This window comes from Tauraco erythrolophus, chromosome 5, assembly GCF_009769465.1.
Source record: "Tauraco erythrolophus isolate bTauEry1 chromosome 5, bTauEry1.pri, whole genome shotgun sequence".
Classification (NCBI taxonomy): domain Eukaryota; kingdom Metazoa; phylum Chordata; class Aves; order Musophagiformes; family Musophagidae; genus Tauraco; species Tauraco erythrolophus.
In genome coordinates, this window is record NC_141469.1 from 33,668,098 (window position 1) to 33,689,353 (window position 21,256).

The 21,256-nt window shown below is 42.8% G+C and overlaps 1 protein-coding gene across 1 annotated transcript in view; it reads right to left on the bottom strand.

The window, feature by feature from the left end:
• The window catches only part of SORCS2 (sortilin related VPS10 domain containing receptor 2), a 591,182-nt gene extending 579,793 nt beyond the window's left edge, over positions 1–11,389 (bottom strand). The window contains exon 1 of the mRNA XM_086611291.1: positions 11,042–11,389. Coding sequence (XP_086467417.1) covers positions 11,042–11,389 — 348 coding nt within the window. The remainder of the gene's footprint in view (positions 1–11,041) is intronic.
• Positions 11,390–21,256: the final 9,867 nt, after the last annotated feature.

Below are 21,256 nucleotides of genomic sequence, written 5' to 3' on the forward strand. Positions count from 1 at the left end.
GCTCAGCAGCACCTCGGTGGATATCACATACAAGAGAGGAAAAAATAATTCTGGACTCTCTCATATTTGTTTTTCCTATCATGCTGGGAAACCTCAAAAAGAACAGGATTAGGACTCAGTTGACTCTGCCAGTATCAGCCCCCTCCATCCAAGGTGAAAGAAAAGCTCAGAACCACCAATAGTAACAGCTTCCCAATTCTCTACTCCCAGCACCAGCACAGCCAAGGGCAACCAGGGAGCCCACTGTCAGTCCTCTAAAGTCTGTCACTGGTGCTCAGGACACAACTCCCATCCTGAAGCCACCAAACTCCCAACTTGGATGGCTTTGAGTAGTTTCTGTTCATTTTGTACCTCTCACACAGGGCAAAGAACGTGTTTCAAGATCACTCTCAAGGCAGCTGAGACCTTTTGACATGCTTGCTATTATGTGGTTGGGTAACAGGCAGGGAAACATATGAAACCACTGATTAAAAGCCAAACAAATTAGCAAAATAAGAAATGGCCCTCTAAATCAAAAGCTGCAATTCTGATGAAGTCCTAGTGCCCATGTGGCAGCACCTGAGCCTAAGAGAGGAAAGCTTTTTAGCTCATATGCCTGCTCGCTTCTATGCCCTAACCACATGAAATCCTACAATACCCAAGACTCCAAATTCCTATACTTATCCATTAAACTTGTGCAGTTTACAAGGCTAAAATAAGAGTGGCCAGAGGAACGATGTTCACATAGTGTATCCACAAAGCAATACATAGCAGCCAAATCTAATGGGAACGCTTAGTAGCCTCAATGGGGCCTCATAAAGTGCTCAGAAAGAGCACAGTGAGATCGCTCTAAAAACCAGCTGGGAATTTAGATACAGAAATATGTTAACACCAACCTGTTGTGGAGTAGGATACTGATGTTTATTTAGTTAAGAATCATTGAGATTAGAGCCTGTTAAGTACAAACATACAAACACATAGCAGTTCCAGATCACTCTATTTTTACTTCCTTTCCCATTGGGGAGATGACTGCAGGTTGAGGTGAGTTGGGCAAAAGAGCATTAACATTTCTGTGCCGTCCAACTGCATGTGGTTATGGGTCTCTAGCATCATCAGCCAGGTCCCTGGGCAACTCCAAGCATTTATAGCTACAGATCTGCCTGGAGTTCAGCTCATGAGCTCTGTACCAGGCTGAATGTCGGAGCACTGTGCATGTGTACTACGTCCCAGTGGGTGCCCATGGCCTTGTGGCGGTAATTGATTGGCAAAGACATCTCTACGCACCCAGAAAGTACTTCATCTGTCTCTGGCACATGTTGCTTTTGTTTGTTTTATTTCTGTTTTTAAGCCTCATCCGCGGAGCCCCTCAAAACCATGCATAAGAAAACTGCTGCCCATACAAAAGGGGTTCATGAGTTCCCTCAGGGTTATATTCTTATCTCTACTTATGCTAACACTGATGCCTACTTATGCTGAACATCCACCACAATACCTAGGAGCATAAAAGAAAAACTGAGAAAAGAATATTCTGCTTTCCATAAATGGCAAGACTTAACCAGTACTGCTGCTGATTTGGATGCCTTAGACTCACAGGCAGTTCCAATCCTCTAAAAAGAGGAAGTTACAAGGTATCTTTCTGCTAGCAAACACAGGAAAACATCTTATTGAACTCAGACCCAGGAGGATTTTATGGCAACCTACCATTCCCTGATACAATTGTGTTTTCAAGGAAGAAACAACTATTTCTTCAGAATCAGTCACATTTAACACAGTGAAACACTGCCCAAAACTCCAAGAATGATTCCAACACATTCCTCTAACCCTCCAGCTCCGCCACCTTGGGCATCTGTCTTGCAGTGACAAGTGCTGGTGAAGGCAAGCATGGGAATGCATTAACCATAAACAGGCTGCTCTTCAACACCTGAGAAAAACAACTTTTCTTTACTGCAGCTCAGTTAGGGAGGCCAGGCTACACACCGCTACAATCCACAGGTGGAAAAGCTCAATCCTCAGTCATCATCATCATTATTATTTATCGGTATTAGAGAAGCACGTCAATGCCACCAACTCAGAGCAGAACCCCAGTACACCACATCTTGCTCACACGCGTGCAGGGGGAAGACTGCTCTTTCCCTGTGGCACTTTCAGTCTGGGGAGCAGAGAAGAGACAGTAACAGAGATAAAAAATGTATTTTCACAGAGTGTAGATGCCATCTGCTAAAACTGAACACACTGGCCAGTAAACACGGACCTACTGCTCAGTCGGAATCCTTAAGGACACATCACAGTAGTTGGTGCTTGCAAACATGCTTCTACGACACTTCATGCAGTTTTACCATACCTTCAATGAGCTTCCAAAGACCATGAAGGAAACAAATTTCACAAAGTGAATGAGGAAAAAAAAAAACAAAGAAAACATTAAATACATCTACTCCATCTACTACAACAAACTTTTAACAACGCACAGAAACCAAAGAAATTAGCTTTTTTTTCTAACGATCAAATTATTTAAGTGGTTTTATGACTTATCTTTTTCTAAAAAAAAAACCAAAAAAAGTATGTACTGTTCTGTGGTTTGCTTTTTAAAAAACCCATATAATCACAAGAACACAAGAGAGATTAGAGGGAAGCCAGAAATGAACAATAAACTCTGTGTGTATTTGTATTTCTAAAAATGTGCCAGTTGAACGCACAGTAGGTAGGTACTATTCTATGTAGGTACTGTCCTATCCAGACAGTGCAATTAAAGAGCTAGCAAAAGTCAGTTATAAAAGAAAATGTTAAAGGCCAAAATAAATGTTATTCAGAGAAATAATTACTAGTCTACAAGAGTAGGAAAGGCACAAACAGTGAGAAAGAAGCATAGTTATTTCAGTATGCTGGTAAAAGAGGGCAGAAAAAAATCATGTTAAATACAGGTTAAGTTTCACTGGAAATGTTTTTAGTCACATAATCTTAAATCTGTTCAATGACCTTGAAGTGCCAGAGCCTAGGCATTTAAATTAAACTGGACTACACATTAAAGGAGCCCTGATCAAAACAAACATCAGAACAAGCGGAGAAGTTTGTATGACCTGTGAAAGCCTTTTCTTCTCTAATTCCTAGATTACACTGTGAAACAGCCAAAGGAACAAAGAAACCATAGATGTGATTTTCTATGGTCCTGCCTCTTTTAGGTGTTATGGTGATAACCTTTAATTTAATTTCGAAGTGCACAGAGCTTATTTAGAACAGCAGCAATCCTAAGAGATAGGGAAGTACCATTATTCTCACATTGCAGGTAGGAAACTGAGGCGCAAAATCACCTCTGTAATGCAAGTGCTATTTCAGAGGATACTGGTGAGGTAACTGGCAAAGGTCCTCGGTACTCCTATGCAGCTTCAATTTAACCCAACAGCTGTTAATGTGGAATCTCATGCTCTGCCTCTGGCCAAGCCTCAAATTTCCCGGAGGTATCACCTTGAATACTGCAGCACTGCTTCAGAGCTCGCAGCCGTGTCGCCACGGCTGCGCAGAGCATCGCCAGCTCTGCCAAGGGCAGCACGCACGCTCTCCATCCTGCCGGGCAGCAGCACCTCAGCATCTCTCCTCTTCCCACAGCAGCCTCACCAGGGCCGATGAAATCCAACAGGATCCATAAACACGGCACTTCTCTGCTCACCTTACCAAAGCCAGTGAGTCCAGCAGATGTGCCAGCACACACCTATGACATCGAGCATTTCACAGCACACAGCAGCAACTCCCTATGAAACACAGCTTCTCATGGGAGGTGACACTGCCCTCCTCACCCGTGCACCACGGCACTGGGGTTGGAGAGCTCACCCAGCAGAAAGGTCTAATTCCTCCTTCCGCACGAAGAGTTGAAATACACATCTCCTGCCACAACAGAGACTCACAACCCTTACTGCTAAAAGTGTTCCACTTTTTCTTGGCAGATCTACTGGTTTGGACAAAAGAGACAGAAAAACATACCTACATACATACACACAGAGTGGGCATGTTTCTAAACTCCTGATTAACTCTCAACTTGGAGGGGAAATTTCAGGCCCTGCCCCCGTAACTGGTTATGTATGAATATTCCAAGTCACCGGGAAAAAAAATACTTTAACAGCTGTTGGAGCAGCCCTTGGACTGAGACCTTTGTGTAATCTCTGTCAATGTATATCCTTTAAGCATACAATTCTGTTTCTCAGGGATGCATGTAGGTAAAACTGTAATTACAACATCTTTAGAGCTGCACCTGCATTTTTGCATTGGGGTTGTGCAACACCCACCACAACAGAGTCTTAATCCATAACTGAAACTCCAACAGCCGTGTTACAGTAAGGAAGGAAGGAAATAACTGCAGCAGCAACAAACTCCAGGTATCTGAGTTAGAGATAACTTTAAATAAATCTTGTGTTTCATGAAAGTTAGTCATCTAGACCCTCTCCAATAAGCAGAGAGAGATAGATGCTTTCAGAAGTCAACTCATCCAAGCTTTCTCAAGCATGGCTGTTACGATTGCCAGGGGAGAGATCAATCCAGGGACCATCTCCACCTCTTTCCTACTGCAGAAGTCCAAGCTTAGATTTGACGGCTGAAGTAAGCCACGACAAATGATCCCATCCATTTTTTCTTTCAGAAGTGGTTTTGCCATTAGTGATTTGTTAGAGTTTTAAATTATTATTACTGGGGCAGGGGGTTGAGGATGGGAATGTTTGGTAAAGAATGTGAGACTATGGGAACAAAGATGCTGAAGGAATGTTGCAGGTCATCAAGTATCATCCTGAGCTACGTCGAGCAGTCATATTTTGAAGACTGCTTTCAACCTATACTTTCAGGTTTTTTGCTTAAAGGAATTTGTGCTTTCAGGAACTAGAAGGATCCCACTTGCATTGTACTGCAGATTCTCTCTCCTTATGTTAACATCCTTTGGTCTTAATTGACAGGACCATGAAATATTTTGTTTGAACATGCAAAGGTTTGGCATAAAAACTTCTGTGATCTGAGAAGTTTCATGTTTTAAATTCATAAAGCAGTACATACCTTACAGAACTTCCCATTTTAGCAGAACAATTACTGTTTTCTGAAGAGTTCATAATTTTCATCTTCTGTCCTTTCAAAAAGAATCTACTTGTCTACTGAATTTTAATAAAATCAAAAGGGATGTCCTCATTTCTTTCTCCAAAGCTCTGTATCAATAGATTCCTGACACTGTCAAGCTTGGGAAGAATGCATCATGTCCCCACTGCGATATGTGAACCTGCTATCAACAGCCTAAACACCTTTCTAACGATCATTATTAAGCCAGACTTGGTTTATCATGCACATGTAACACACGGGCAGTATCAGAGACAGGATTTCAATCTGGTGTCTGTCTTTAATGTTCAGTGTTAAATTTCCCTCCTAGATTTAAACTCTCTGAGCTCATCCCAGTGTCAGCACAGGAGCACCTACTCAAGCTGAGGCTGCTGGTCGCTTGCTCCTAAGCAAACCAGGTAACGCTGGTGAAACCAGCAAACCAGGTAAAACCAGGTACGGCCGCAGGTGTGGAGGGATATGCATGGAGGAGGACTTTCAAGTATGTTCGAAACACACACTTACTAATTAAAGTATATATCAGTTTTAAGTGTCTACTTAGGGGATGAGAAGAGGTGCTCTCTCTTTTCTTTAGCAGCTGGAATTTGCTGAAATGTGGAGAAAGCTCAGCAGGCAGCGACATGACTAGCAAGCTGTAGGGCTGGAAGAGAGGGAAAACAGAGGCTAGTAGAAGCAAATAAATGAAGTAAACCATAAACTTTATATCATTAAAAAAAAATAGGAAAAAAAGATTTTAAACTCCTGAATTACTTCAATCAGATCAAAATCATTCTGCTTTCCTTGTGGGATTCTGCTGTTCCATTCAAATATGATTACTGAGTTTGGTTTATGTTTGGTTTTTATCACACTATCTCAAGGAATTTAAAAAAAAAAAAAAACCTCCCTATGGGAAATCTGCTTTTCACTTTGCAGTATATCTGCCATTTATCAAAGGTCTGAGCCATCAGGATTTTTGACCTCACGCTTCCTTTAGTTTCATAAAAAGTAGTCTGGCTACTCTTGAGAAACAGCACCAAAACCTTACCACAAATGGAATTTTGCCCAGTTTGGATAGATAATTACATTTACCTTTACAGATACTGCTACAGTAACATCGAAGTCAATGCTTTTTATAGATCCCTTCAGCAAAATTTATTGCCAACTGAACAAAATAGAAAACCAATTAAATAAAATATCTGCCAGAATAATACATTTAGTGATTACTGGGCTCTATAAATCATATATGGTGAAACTGTATTGCAAACAGGAATATTTTTTAAATTAAACAAAGTATCTGTATATCAAATACAGAAGTATGGATGAGCTAAAATTTTCGTGTGTAGCAATTTCTGTAGATGAGCGATAAACCTTCCTTTCTGATAAAGTGCTGGAAAAACCTGTGTGTATATTTATGTTTATTTTCCATAACAAAGAGCTACGTGTTTATGAGGGATCATGACATCAACTTACTGAACAAATAAGTGCCTGCATGGCCTTAATATTTTGACAACAAATGAAAAGGAAATACTGGCACCGTGAAACTGCAGACTTGGAACTAGTTGGCCAAAGTCCTGTTCACAACACTTCAGCACTCTGCACACAGCATGAAGAGCAGTCCATGAATCAAAATCAATCGTGAATGCGAGTCTCATTCTCGCTGTGTTTCAGGTTTGGCTTTGATTTTTTTTTTTTAAATCAGCTAGTATTAATGCACAATGGGAATTCTCCAAGAGAGTCAGAAAGAATATAGTTTTGCAAAGAAAGTTGTTTACCTAGCACAACAAAGCTCCTGGGATGACTATGAGGTCTCTCCCAAGGAAAAGCAGGGGTTTTAAAAGCTGTCATCAATTGAGCATTTCTCCCCAAATCAGAAAGGGTAGTGTATTTTTAGTAAATCTGGGAACATACATATCCAGCTTAACACAGGAAGAGCCTATTCGGTAAGCACGCTACCTGTATATATTCCGACGCACAACTCCGTGTTATTTATCAGTTACACAAACGTCAATCACTAGCCCTTACCACAGCAAATGGTGTGCTGCACCATCCACCTGTCACATCTTCAGTTTATGATATTTTAAGACTGGAAAGGAAATTAGTTCCACTTGCATGAGCCTTTGTTTGAAAGTAATAGTGCACAACAGATTTCTGTGAGCACAGGGGACAGAGAGCAGAAATACTAATTGTAGGAATTCACTAACCAGATACACCCTTGATGTTACAAGGATTAGCTTTGCAAGACTAGTGATGGTTTTAACTACGCATCCCACTGTCAAGAAATGTCAGGGACAGGCTTATCATTTATGGAATTTATAAATAATTTATTATTAGAGTACAAAATAAAAGAAATGTGGACTGAAAACAGGAAGCAATTTGCATACCTCCCTGCACAGCTCTCTCTTGACAAAGCAAGGAAGTGTACAGTGATCATCCCAGTTATTCAAGCTCACTTTACAATCAGTGCAACCACATATTCTGCTGTGCTATCAAATCCACCATTTCTCTAATTCACAAAATTAACGAGGTTAGAGGAGGATAATATTGTACACACCAGACTTCTACAGTAGAGAAAAGAAGGGGGAGGAGAGAGGACCAATTTAATTTATAGCCTTCTTAGTTTCTTTCAAGCCATCTCATGCAACCGAAAATCACATGTTCCTGTTATCGAGGCACAGGAGGATTTACAAGATGTAAATAAATTTTTTAAAGCTCCATGTGCACATCAACCTAACCTCTGCCCCTTTCAAATTTATTTATGTGCCCTTGATCCACACACGAGTACTCCATGGTAGCACTTTCAATGAACTATTCATGCTGGTGAACATCCCTCAGAGAAGCAGATCTGCTTTTATGGTTATTTGTCTCTCCATCGCGGAGCTCAGAGGAGCAATCCTACTGCATATTTCTTCTTCATTTATTTTACTAGGTGAGGTGTTTAAGAGGATATATGGTCATCTGGAGCTCATCACTGTCAAATTTTCAGCCACACAGCTGTAAAGGGTAAAGAACTAGTTTAGCTCCTTGGTTTACAAAGTGCTGAGTACCTCCAATGAGGTGCCAAATGTGCGTGGTGACACATTAAGATTGCTTAACGCCTCCTGAGGTTCGCAGGGCCTGATCCAAAACCCCGCTGCTTTGAATGGCAGTCCTCCCTTGACTGCAACGCGCTTGGGACAGAACAGCGCTTCACCGCTCAGGCCTGTGCCTCTGAGGGAAGGCAAGATTCACCACGGATTTAGGAACGCAGGGTAACGTGCCAGGTTTGAGAAGTGCTGGATCTTAGCATTCCTACCTCCAAACGCTTAACCCAGAGTAAAATAAATACATACATACACATCTATATAAACAAACAAACATTCAAGGCTAACTTAAATATGTTTTGGATCAGATACTTATTTTCAATTCTTTTAATCTCATATACATACGGGCAGCAAAATTCTCTCCAAACCCTTTCAGTCCGTCCTGCTTCCACCATTGGGCTTGATGCATTTCTTCTACTTATTTTCAAAAAAACAAAAAGGAAAGGAAAAAAAAAAAAGATTCTACAGACTGTCTTTACAAATCATTTTTCTCTGGAAGCCTTTGTTAAAATCAGTTCTTCTACTGGAAGCATGCAATAAAACAAAGCTAAAAGAAAAGAAGGTGCAAAAAAAATGCTGACAGTCATACTGTAAAACATTCAGTGCAAAAAGACTGGCTGCTCTCATTTGGGTTAAGGCAGCAAAGAGTCCTTCATTACCAGGTCACTCATTCAAACCCAGTCTTGGTTGACAGTAATCACCTGACGGCAGGCATAGTAAGCAACATACTTTTTAAGTAACTCTGCAAAAGTAATTTTTATTGAATGTGTGAATACTGACGAGAACATCTGCAGGCATTCATGATGAGAGCATCATCCCGCAAGACTGAATTAGCAGATAAAAACTAAGCAAACAAAAGAGAACTAAGTTGCAGCAAAGACTGTAACCACTTTCATTTATTCTGACAGTTGCCATTTATCTCTGCTTTTGAAGAGACTACTTGATAGTATTCTAGCAAGTGAACTGTAGATACTGTGAAAAAATAATAACATTTTAGCAATACAAGCCCTCACTGCAGCATCTATTATTAAATCTTTGCAGAGAGGCGAGGAGAGACCACTAGTCATAAATGCGGATTAGCAAGTTTCTACTACATTCATTTTAGGGCGCACTTTGCATGAAAGTTGTTACTTGCCTTTTATGTCAAAAAATGAACTTAGGCCAACTTTTTAATACTGAATTCTTCAAGGATGTGGTCCTTACAGCCTGCAAAGCACTGCTCACAAAAAAAAAACGCAGCAAAGAAGTAGAGGAAGGGCAGAATCAGAATAGCTGATGCTGCTGATTTGCAACATTTTCTTTTCACAGAAAATGGCAATCATCTTACACTTCCTTCCTGAGCAAATCAAAAACTGCCTTTGAAAGTGTCAAGCTTTATGATGCTGACTCCAACTCTGACACCCGATTGTAGAAGAGCATTAACACAAGCGCTCAGCGTGCTCAGGGGAATTGCTGCTTCCTCACCATGGAGCCTCAGCAGCTGCACATCCTGGGTGACTCCCTAGCAAAACAGGCAAAACCCAGGACTTGAGATCCTAGAGAAAGGATGATAATTCACATACTTATGAGAAGTAGAACACAGGCTCTCTGAACTGAGCTAAGTTTAAGTAAACTTTATGCTAAATTCACAAAGTTCAAGCAGAGTCAGAGCTTAGCTGAACTGAGAGTTTTCCAGAAACACTAAAATCCTCCAGGAGAAAGTTGATCTTGAGCTTTCATAACGATACTTTCCTGTCTATGAAGTTTCACAGACAGTGTAAGGTGCTAAGGTAAATAATATTTACCTATGACGCCGACTGTTATGATACAATGTTCCAGAGCAGGATAAATTAGAAGCAGCAAATCCCTGAAACCACCCGTGCAAATACGAAACCATTAATGGGTCGAATACACAAAGAAATGAAGACTAGCTCTAAGTGAAAATGAGTTACAAACAGATCGTGGGCGCCCACTGTGAGAGTTGCTGTCTAAAACAGATAATTAAACAATACAGGTAAGGCACACTGCTTTAACTGCGAAAAGTTGTGAACACTGATGCTCTAATGCAGTAACACTGGTCCCGGGGCGCGATTTTTATCCATTGATGAGGCTGTAAAAATCCTCGGAGAGCTGCTGCTATTCACGGTCCTTTGCGGAAATCCCACCCCCCACGCCCCCGGCGGGGTGAAATCCCGGACCGCCCGGCCCCAGCCCTTTCCGAGCGCTGCCCGCGGATCCTCCGCGGGGCCGCCTCGCTCACCCGCTCCCGCCGCTCCCATCCAGCGCAAGCCTGGGGCTGGGTTTTATTTGATTTTGGTTTTGTTTGGGGTTTTTCTTTCCCCGGCGCTTGAGGAGGCAGAGCGCGCTGCGGGGAAGACGACACGGGGATGACTGAGTCGAGGTGAATCGATTAAACCTCGACAATTTCATCTGGGGCTTTATGCGGGGCTGGAGGAGACAGTCCGCGCGCCGCAGGTCGCCCCCGCCTCTCCTCTACCCGGAGACCCTGGCATAGCCACGAGGGCACCCCGATCGCACACGGACATCGCCTCGCCGCTGCGGGGCCAAGCCGTCCTCCTCCTCCTCGCAGCGCGGCGCACACCGCGCACCCAGCCCTTCTGCAAGATGCGCGCTCGCAAACTTTCCAAACTTCTGGGGAAGTGGCGGAGGATGCGCAGGGTCGGTCCGACTCCGGCGGCGCTTCTCCTCCCGGCGGCACCTCACGGGCCGTCGGGGCGCTGCTCGCCCCGAGCGCGGCCCGCGGGGACCCCCGCGCTCCTGGCCGGGCAATGGGAGCAGCGCGCTCCGGCCGCACCGAGCCCGGCGGAGCGCAGGCGGCAGCGGCAGGCTGCGCCCGGCAAGTTCGGGGAGCAAAGCGCTGGTAGGGGCAGGGGTAAAGGCGGGGACCCCCCCAGCCCGCCCGCACTGCCCCTCGCACTCACGCTGCTGTTCTCGCCCGTCCAGTGCACCATCGCCTGGTTGTGAGACGCGTCCCCTTTGAGCACGAAGGAGGTGCTGATGAGGGAGACCTGCTCCCGGCCCGCCGCCGGGGATGCCCTCCGGGAGCGGCTGCCCCCCGCCGCCGCCCCGCCGCCGCGCCGCGGCTCCGGCGGGCTGCGCGCCCCGCGGGTCAGGGCTCCGGGGCGCGGGCGGCCGCAGGGCTCCGCGCAGCGCAGCGCGGCGGCGGCGCCCAGCAGCAGCGGCGGCAGCAGCAGCAGCAGCAGGAGCGGCCGGCGGGCGGCCCCGCGCGGAGCGGCGGCGGCGGACACGCGTGGCCCGCCGTGCGCCATGGTGGCTCTCCGGCGTGGCAGTGACAGGCGGGGAGGCGGCGGGGAGGGAGACACCGCCGCGGAGGGCGGGGGCGGGGGAGGTTGTAACCGGAGCGGGGCTCGCGCGGCAGCGGCGTGCGCGGGGCTGCGCGCCCAGCCGGGGCGGCGCCGCCATCTGCTGGCCCGCGCCGAAACGCCGCGCGGCGCGGGGCGGGGGGCTCTCGCGCTCACGGGCGCACGCGGGGTCACGGGCGCGGCCACACGCGCCCCGGGCGAGCAGCGGCGGCCGCGGGTCTCTCCCGGCGGGACGGGAAGGAGACGGGAAGGAGCCGGCAGCGGCGGAGCCCGCTGCTCGCCAAGCGTCCCGCGGAGCTCCGGGGAGAGGCTTTCGGGGAGCGCCCCGAACGAAACGCGCGCAGCCCCGTGGGGCGGAGCGCTCCAGGCCGAGGGTGGCCGCGGGGGAACACGCGAGTCCCGCCTCCGCCGGCACTCGGGATGGCCCTGCTTTGGCCCCGAGTCCCGGGAGGCTGCAGGGAAAAAGTCAGAAAGGTTCTGTTTGCCAGCAGCCGAAAGCCAAGGAGCAAACGGAGCAGGTGATTCTTAGGATTAAAACGAGAAGTGCTTCTGTGGAGAGGGAGCTCGTCCTTTCTTCAGCCCCTCAGCTCCTTGGAGGTACCAACCTCGCTCACCACCTGCATTGTGCAGATTCGATCGCTAATCCAGTATTTCCCACTGCAGTGATTCGTGACTGAGCCCTGGAAGCACCAGGAAGTGCTACGGACAGTGTGGTCACGGCCGGGAGGTGCAGTGACTGGGTCTGGGCAGCGCGGCATAACTCGAAACAGCCAGGTGAAGCATCCAACAGACTGGATGCTCTTCCTGCTCCGCTGCAGCGGGCTGTGTAACTGTGAATAAATTAGAGCCCGCGAAGCGGCTTGATGCCGTGAGAGGGAGCAGGTTGGAATCACAGGGTAATTGAGGTTGGCAGGGACCGCCAGAGGATTCCTGGTCCAACCTGCTGCACAGTCCAGGGCCGACTCTGAAGCTGAATCCAACTTCCCAGCAAGATAAGGTTGCTCAGGCCTGAACGTCAGAAAAGATGCTTGAAATACCACCGAGGGAAGTAATGGCTGCAGCTGCAGGCAGGCACATTAGATGACACCTAATGAAAGAGATCTGGGCTGGGCAAAACCAAGGCGAGTAAAGTTAGTAAACCAGCTTTATTGGTAATCTGCCTTTACCCTAATGACCTAGAAAATTAGGATTAGAAAGGCTTTTCTAGGAAGATTAATAGAAAAAATAGTATCCACTCATTTAACTATACCGTTTACAGGCCTGAGGTGACTACCATGCTGACCTAAAGTAACCTGGTCATCCCAAATTCCTGTAGAAATTACTTTCAGCAAGCTATATGATTACATATTAGCTGTACAGCTTCAGTGCTAGGAGACCTACGGTAACCCGCCCTGTTATTACTGTAGTAGCTCAAACTATAAGGCAGCTTCAAATTCAGCCTGACTCTCACATTTCAAAAGGAATAAAGACTAAAAATAAAAATAATTCAATAAAATAATCCCCTGTGCTTTTTCCACAGCTACCAATAAAGTCCTCTTTCGGAGTCCCAAGCACAGACCCACGGCCTCAAAACAAGCCTCTGCGCGGCCCTCTCCCTTGTTCCTCCAGTGCGGTGTCTGAATTAACAGAAGAGATTGCCCCTCCTGTGGGAATCTCCAGCTGCCAGTTTCAGAGATTCTGCCCCGAACACTCTGCTAGCAGGAGTCTGGGCAGCCAGCAGGAACTCAGGCAGGCAGCACCACTTGGCCCTGGTCACCACAAGCTGCCCCTTGAAGGACTCTTGAAGGGGCTGTATATTAAATTCATTCCTGAAGCACTCGATATCTTGTGTAAAGAGCAAGTCAATTTTTTTTTTTTCCAAATCTTGATTTCTGCAGACAATACTGAAAGCTCAGAAAGCCAAGGAGAAGCTATAGGGAGCGGTTTAAAGGAAGTGAAACATGAGCATGAGATGAGAATGATCTTGGCATGCAGTTAGTTTCCTCACAGTGTCTTACCCCTCTGAAACACTACCCTCGGAAGGGGAAAACCACCTGGTTTTAAGTGGGTAGAAAGTTAGTTTTGCAGTTAAAACGCCCTCGACTCTTGCACACTGGTCTCAGTGACAGCTGGTGGTCAAACGCTTGTTTGAATCATTGCTGTTGGACATGTTCTTTAGGAGTGCAAAAATTAGGCAGTGATTCAGCTGCTCACAGAAAGCACACAAGGCGAGAGTCATTCCTGCTGGGGAAACACTTGCATGTTGAGTGTGTTACCTTCCATCTTTTGCACCTTGACACAAAAAGAAACAAGGGAAAAAAATGCAATGCTGAATTGTTAAGAAAACACTGACCGGCCGCAATCATATCAACCAACATGAAGGGGCGATTTGTCTGTTATTAGGAATCCAATAATTTTGATTCTGACATCATGGCCTGTCTCCTGTGAAACTGTGAAGATGACTCAACATTTGTAGAATAACCTAAATATGCTCAGAACAGATGGAAGGGCCTGCGTCCCTACAGGTAACAACTGGCATACAGAACCTCATGCTTCATCTGAATGAATTCAGTTGGACTTTGCCGTGCTTACCCATTTTGCGTTCACCACTGTGTTCGACAGGTAGGGCTCCCAGCGAGCAGCAGGTAAAAGAAGAGACGGCAACATCCGCATTCCTAAGAGTCGAGCTCTTTATATCTGTTAGTAACTGCCATTTCCTACAATGAGACCTAAAAAGAGAAAGAAAACCAAGCAGTAGTTCCAGAACTAATGAAGCCTGGTTTCCTCCAGCTTTGAATCTTACTGTCAGCTGCAAGGTCTAGGTTTTCCCACTGTCAGAATTCTTTCCCACGTATCTTCACAGGAAGCTAACAAATCCACTAATGAAGTCCTCCTTGGCTGCCCAATCACAAAACTTGCCATTTATTTTTGTGACTTCCCCCTATTTGCCAATTTAGAGAAATGGATGTAATTCTTATTTCTCTGTATGAATTGCGAGATTCGAGTACCTGGGGTGAATCACTCAACCTACTGCTGCGCTTGTCACTAATTTAATCCCTCTGTATCAGGTTCTTAAGAGGCCAAGGATTAAATGGAAACAAAAGTAACTTCTCTATTTTCCTCCTTTAGAGATTACCATAACCAAGACAGGTGCGTGGGCAATGCTGTGAAATATTTGCAGCACCTTTTGTCTCTGCAATAGGCATTCTCAGGATAGATAAGGAGAACTTCTACCACTAAGTGATGGGCTTTTACCTGGCCGCTTCCTCAATGGCTATTGGAGCTGGTTTTGCATCAGACAGATTAATACACGCTTACTGAATCTTCCAACCTAATAAATAATGCATAGTTAATGTGTCAGTAATTCACAATAATAAAATGCTGTAACCCTACGCTAGGCATGTGGTAGCAACAATACTTGTATTGCATTGTATCACCGCTGCATGTGCGTAATGACGATATATAGTTTCAAAGTATGGAGCAGATTGGATGAGAAGGCTGAGGTCTGCTAAACTGGAAAGGAAGTTTCGTTATATAACTCCCATTAATGTCATTCAAAGTCCTGTAGCTGAATCACCTAAGAGGTAAAACCATGTTTTTGTTTTGTCCGAAGTCGGGGCACCATACCACAGAGGAAGGTCCAATTGTGTCAGGCAAGTACTGGACAAACGGAGAAAAAAAAGGTTGATGCGGCTTCGTAGAAACGTTTGGCTATGCGAAGGACAATCAAAATAACGTACCTCTAGTCCAAAGCATGACCAGAATATTTAATTACTTCTTGCTCTGTTGTGACTATTCCAGCTGAAACGCAAACAGAAAAGAATTGCTACTGATTTTTCTAGGTTTGTTAACCTTTAAAACAATACGTTAATAAAAGAAGGAAGCTAACTTACAGACCAGTGAGTATAATTTTGTCTAGAAAGCCCAAGCAAGCTAAGCAATAGTGAGACCAACTCTGAGAGGTGAAGGGCTTTCCCAGTTTCAAAGCTTGTTTAACTGGAACTTCTTAAGGGTTGCCAAAAAGCTAGTTTAGAGTGAATTTACGGATTCCTAAAGCAAAGAGGCTTCCCTAAATTTCTGTCACTTTTTATGTCTCCTATAAACTCTGGCTCAGCAAATACACGCAGGCAGACAAAAAGACAAATAGCCTAGAATCAGACACCTCTGAGCTCTTCTAGTCCCAGAATACAAATAGAAAAAGCTTGAAAAAGAATTAGTGAGTTGTAAATCCGAGGCAAGTTTCTTCCTGTTAATGACAGAATTATTAGTGCCATACTAATAAAGTCTACTCACAGTTTTATTGACTGTCAGATTAGATTAAGATTAAAAAGGCTTCAATTAACCCACTTTATTTTACCAGGTTCATTTCTGATCAAACACTGAAAGTATTACAGAAAGCCACAAGTTCTGCTTGAGCAGAAACCAAGATGCAATTCTAATATTCCTCTTGCTACTGCACGTAAGAAGTGCTCTTGCAAATAAAAATATCGATAACAATTTGTTATATGTTTCCTACTCACAGCCTTCTGAGGTTGATAATGCAAGATGATCGCAGGTGCACAACATGGTGCATGGTGCATGGAAAATCACAAAAGGATTACCCATTTAAGCATGCTCCTTATAGATTGCTTACCTCTTTTAATCGTTGATTTAAATTAATGTATCAAGATGCATTTAGGATTTGTTATTCTATTCATTAGATACAAAACAATTTCCATTTACATTGTGTTTATGTTAACAACATCATTAAGAGCACAGTGACCTGCAGGGTTTTAGACAAAACACTTATGCACGAAAACAATCTCACACATCTTATCAAAATGCCTGACTCCAAAATAGCCTTATTACTCACTCTGACCACATTCTAAGCTAACAAATTAATAAGCTAAGCTTTATCGCCTTGTTACCCAATTAACAAAAAACAAATGCTTTCTTCTGTGTTAAATGCAAATTATTATACATCATGCCATGCCCTGATTTCCCCAATGCCAAAGAGCAGCGTGTTTGTTTAGCTAGGCCTCTCAGGATCCAAAATAATGTCTATTTGTATTACTACAATTACAAAAAAAAAAAAAAAAAAATCTTTCTATAGTCTACCAATCTAGATGTCTTAACACTTTTCTCAATAGTTGTTCCATTTGAGAGAATAGAAAATCGAGCAGATGTCGGATTGTTTTGTTCGCATTAATTCACCGATACATTGCTGTCAGCAGCTAGCCCAGATGCCCACAGAAGAAAGCCTAATTAACAGGAAGCAATACTTGTCACTGGAAAAACAAAACTCTACTTCTGTGGGCAGTTCTGAAGTCAAGAAAGTGAGCAGCTGCCTTTGTTCTGTGAAGGACTGACTAAGCTACAAAGTACACGTTCCATTATCCTATTCAAATTTGAACAATATAAAAGAGAGTGGATTTCAGTATAGTGTATTATCTCTGATTATTACAGAGAGCTCTGCTCAGGTACGAGTACACTAACTGACATACACCTATGAGAAAAAGCCTGGAAGAGCTGTACGTGATTTGAGGGAAAGCTGAATAGCTTCTAGTTTTGTCAGGATCAAGTTAGCAAACAGCACGTGTGCAGAGAAAACGGACCACAACCACCCACCTTTGTACTGGTCAGTAGCCCACAAGCACGAAGGCACCGAGGCTGTCTAGAAACCTCATCCTGTGAGCAGCTTCAGCTCTCATCTAATTCAATGAAAGCAACGGAACAGCTCAGCACCTGGCAAGATTTTTACTAGTTAAGTAGGTAAATATACGCAGTAATTTTCTCCAGTTCTAGCTCATAAAATGACAGAGAAAAAAGTTGTAAAATCACTGTCACTTACAAAGCAGGCTGACAGTGAATACAAGCTGCCGTGAGCCCTTAATTTTTATCTTCCATCAATCAGAAAGAAAAAAAAAAAAAAAAACAACAGAAAAATACAACCAACCTGTATAAATTTGTTATGCCACAGAGCCTGAGACAGAAAACATATGGTGAAGCATAATGTTATGGTGGCTATTGTAAGATTATCTGTCTTCAGCCTTCATAATTTCTCACCAACAATTAATGGGGAGAGCTCTGAAAACATGAGAGAGCTGGATTAATTGTCTGCACCTTAAGAGCTCACAACAGAACAAGAAGAGCTTTTTCTTTCATGTGGCTAGCTAGACTGTGGGAGTTTGTTTTTCACAGAATAGCTTTGCACTTGTACTTTTTCTGTCCTAAAATTTCATTAAGCTTATTTGAGAAAATATGGAAAGCTGGGAAAGATTTGGGTATTTAGGTAAGTAAAATGTGGTGTGAGGGATGTAATTCTCAGGTTTACATTCAGATTCATATAGGTACAGATATGCAGTTCCTTTTATTTTAAAAATGCTGTTAATGTCTTACCAGCCACTTATATTTTGATTCAATCTTATCAGTATTTTTATCAGTGTCATTTTTATTAATCAGTTTGCTAATATGGTTGCATTTCTGAGAAAACGGTATCAGAAAAATAAATAAATATTAAGCTCAACTAAAACCAATCCATTCTAAATCAGTCTTCTGGTCTTTTGCAAAGGGTCCCTGAAGGCACCATTTTCTAATAGGAGATCTGCCCATCTGGTAAATGCTTAGTGGGAAGTCAGTATGACATGTTTACAGCTACCTCGATCCTCTCAAAATCTTCGTGGAAAGAGCTTAGTGAGGAATGCAGATGTGAGTAGGCTCCAATTTATGGTTAATAGTTTTTGACCAACAGAGCAAAACCTTTCTATTGCAAGCATACAAGCTTAAATTGGTGGGGGTCTGGGTACTAACTGTGTGGTCTTGCATGCTGATTTGAAGGAGTGGAGAAGGATTTTGCTGTAAGTTTTCTAGGGAGTTTGCTAAATTTTGTCTCATGGCGGAGGTCTGCAGATACAGCAGTGGCTGGTTCAAAGCCAAACCAACAAAAATAAGAGAGTTTTGTGTAGAAGACATATGCAACTAAAACATCACAGAAGACCACACTATTTTCAATCTGTGAAACAGATTTACTTAAAGTAACAACCTTCAGGAATAGATCTGTTAAATAATTAACAGAATAGTACACCAATTTTGTTTAGGTAGTACTTTTTTCTGAGCTAGCTTATTCTTTTTCATGTCTGTTTTTTTCCCCTCGTCTCTTTGAAATACAGATTTGCATGGTCCAGAGGAATGGATAAAGATTCCTCCCCTTTCCGCAAAAAAAGCAAGTTACTGAAAGTAATGTAGCACTGTGAAAAATGTGTACTATCAGATGCCAGGGAACCTGACTATCACACATTTTGGAAAAGACCATTTTCAATAAAAGTCATGTGGGTAATACTGAAAATTAAAGCAATAGAAACATAAAAGACAACTGGCACCAATTTCTCTTCTACAAGCCATTGTTCCTGAAAAATGGAACAGCTGAAGGCAGATGTTTCACGTAAGTAAAAGGCTGGAGGGCGTTGGAATCACAAGCTGGAGAAATACAAAGGACTTGACACTTTCCAAGGCTCCCCTTATCAATTCCATTTCTACATTTAAACATTAATTTATTTTAAATCATTCTTACTCTGCATTTAAGCTAGTAAAACAACAACAAAAAAACCCTTATATTTTGTAACACCTTAAAGTCTTGTTTTATGCAGCAAGCCAGGTACTTAGATCAGGACTTTTCCTGAAAAAAGGGTACCTTTTAGTATTGTTCTATGAATATAAGATGATCTAACTCACTTGGGAAAAAAAAAAAAAAAAAAAAAGAACACAAACTAGTGCATAGGTTTCAAACTGTTTTGAACAGCCCTCTACAAATTCCATTATCAATATCTCTTGTGAACACACAGACTGAAAAAATATCCAAAAGAAAAGCATTTCTCTGTCTTTTTTTCTTTCCTGTGCAATACTTTCTCTCCAATCGCAAACAATTGCAGCCTACCCTGAAGTTCCCTTTCATCCAGAATCTTGAAAGAGCCTAAATCTGTAAAGATGCAGGTAGGCATTTTCAATGCCTTTGGCTCCTAACTTCTACAAAGATCAATGGGAGCTAAGAGCCCAAATGCTTTAGAAAATGAATTTGCCTTTAGAAATCTGGCATGAGGGGCTGTTTTAATTTTCTTTGGGATTATCAAAAAGCAGGGAAGTCTGGGAAACTTGTATGTCTTTCCATATGCCTGCTATATCATTCACTTGGAAACTGGGAATAAGTACTGTGTGAGAGGCAAATAAGAGAAAATGTGTATCCATAGGAAACAATATATAAAGCTTATACAGCAGCTTATAGATTCACAATGTTTTTCTTAGAGCTCCAGCTGTTGGAATCAGGAGACATCATAAAAGTCTCAGTGTTGGTGTTTAGGAAGTGTGATAGTCCTCATGTTTTCAAAAAAAAAGACTGAAAACACAGAATAAATTAATCCTTTAGAATCAAGATATTGGAAGACGAAGAAAGTGGAGTCAAGAATTTCATTTTAATGTCACGTTCTTTAAGACATCTCATGATTTTTCAACATTTTAGTTTTTCTTTTGCAGTGCGGTGGCAGAAAGGTCTGGCATAATTTTCTCACCATCTTCTTCTCCTGCCTGACTAAACTCTAATAACTAATGTTATTACATTACAGGGCTTGAGTTGATTTCTTCTGGTTTTGAAATGATACTTGGGAAATAATTTTTAAGAAAAAGAGACCTTAACTGGGATGTTTTTTTTTCCATTTTTAGTTGGTAATTCTGTATCCCTGATCTACAGGAGATGGAACCAGAAATCTGAGAAAGGCGGATGTTAGAAACACCTAACAAAACAAATCTGCTTAGGGGTGATGAAAGAGCATACAAAATCTGAATTTGCATCACCTAAACTGTAAAAAATTGACAAAGAAACGGAGAATGACTTTTACATATATTTTAGTGACAAACCTACTGCTAAATTCCCATATTTCACTCTAATTTCATATATGATTCAGAGCGTAGCACCCAGAAAAGTAACGCATTTATCCACCAAAATACTTAAAATAAATACAACGGGAGAAAAAAAAAATCAAATAGAATGATCAGATCTTTTCTCCCAAGACAACTTGCTCAAGAAAAATACAGTAAGGCCGCAGATTTGTTTTCACTATTGTAAAGATTCTGCTATTTTAGTATGCTGTAATCATATAAATTCATGCATCAAAAACATAACTACTCCAAGTCTCATTCAAGAAAAGCCATTAAAAATACCTGAAGGATAGAGCAAAGACAGCAGTCTGAAAAGCAAACATACCATCCCATAGCTATTTTTATAAGACCTGAACCACCTACACCACACTGTCAAAAATTACTTTTTCCCATGAATTTTAAAACTGTTTCATGTGGCAAAAATAATCACCCTTTGTGCCTATAGTGCAGTGTTTATGTGTTTTCCCTTGTTCAGCTTTCAACCCAGGAATAAATCATTGTTCCTGCAATTTTCCAGGAGCACTCTGGTAGTTTTAGCCTGCATAGAACTGCATCAGAGGACACAAATCTTCTGTTTTGGGAGGAAGAAAAAAACAAACAAACAAAAAAAGACTTCTCATGAGGTCTCCGTTGTCAGCAGAAAAAAATACTGGTGAAGATATTCAGTTGTAGCTGGCTTGATGCAGAATATTTTTCTCATAGTCAGTTTATTTCTACCACTTTATTTTCCAAGCACCTTCATTTTCTAGGTTTTCCACCTTAGCTATATTAGTAGTTATTCATAGGGATATAAGTATTACTGTGAATAGGGTGCACACTTGATCTTTTTTTAAATTGACTGAGTCTCCCTTCATCTCCAAAACCAGTCTAATTCTGTGTCAAGCTGTGGAATATTGCACATGGCCCCTGGACCTCATTAGTTCTATC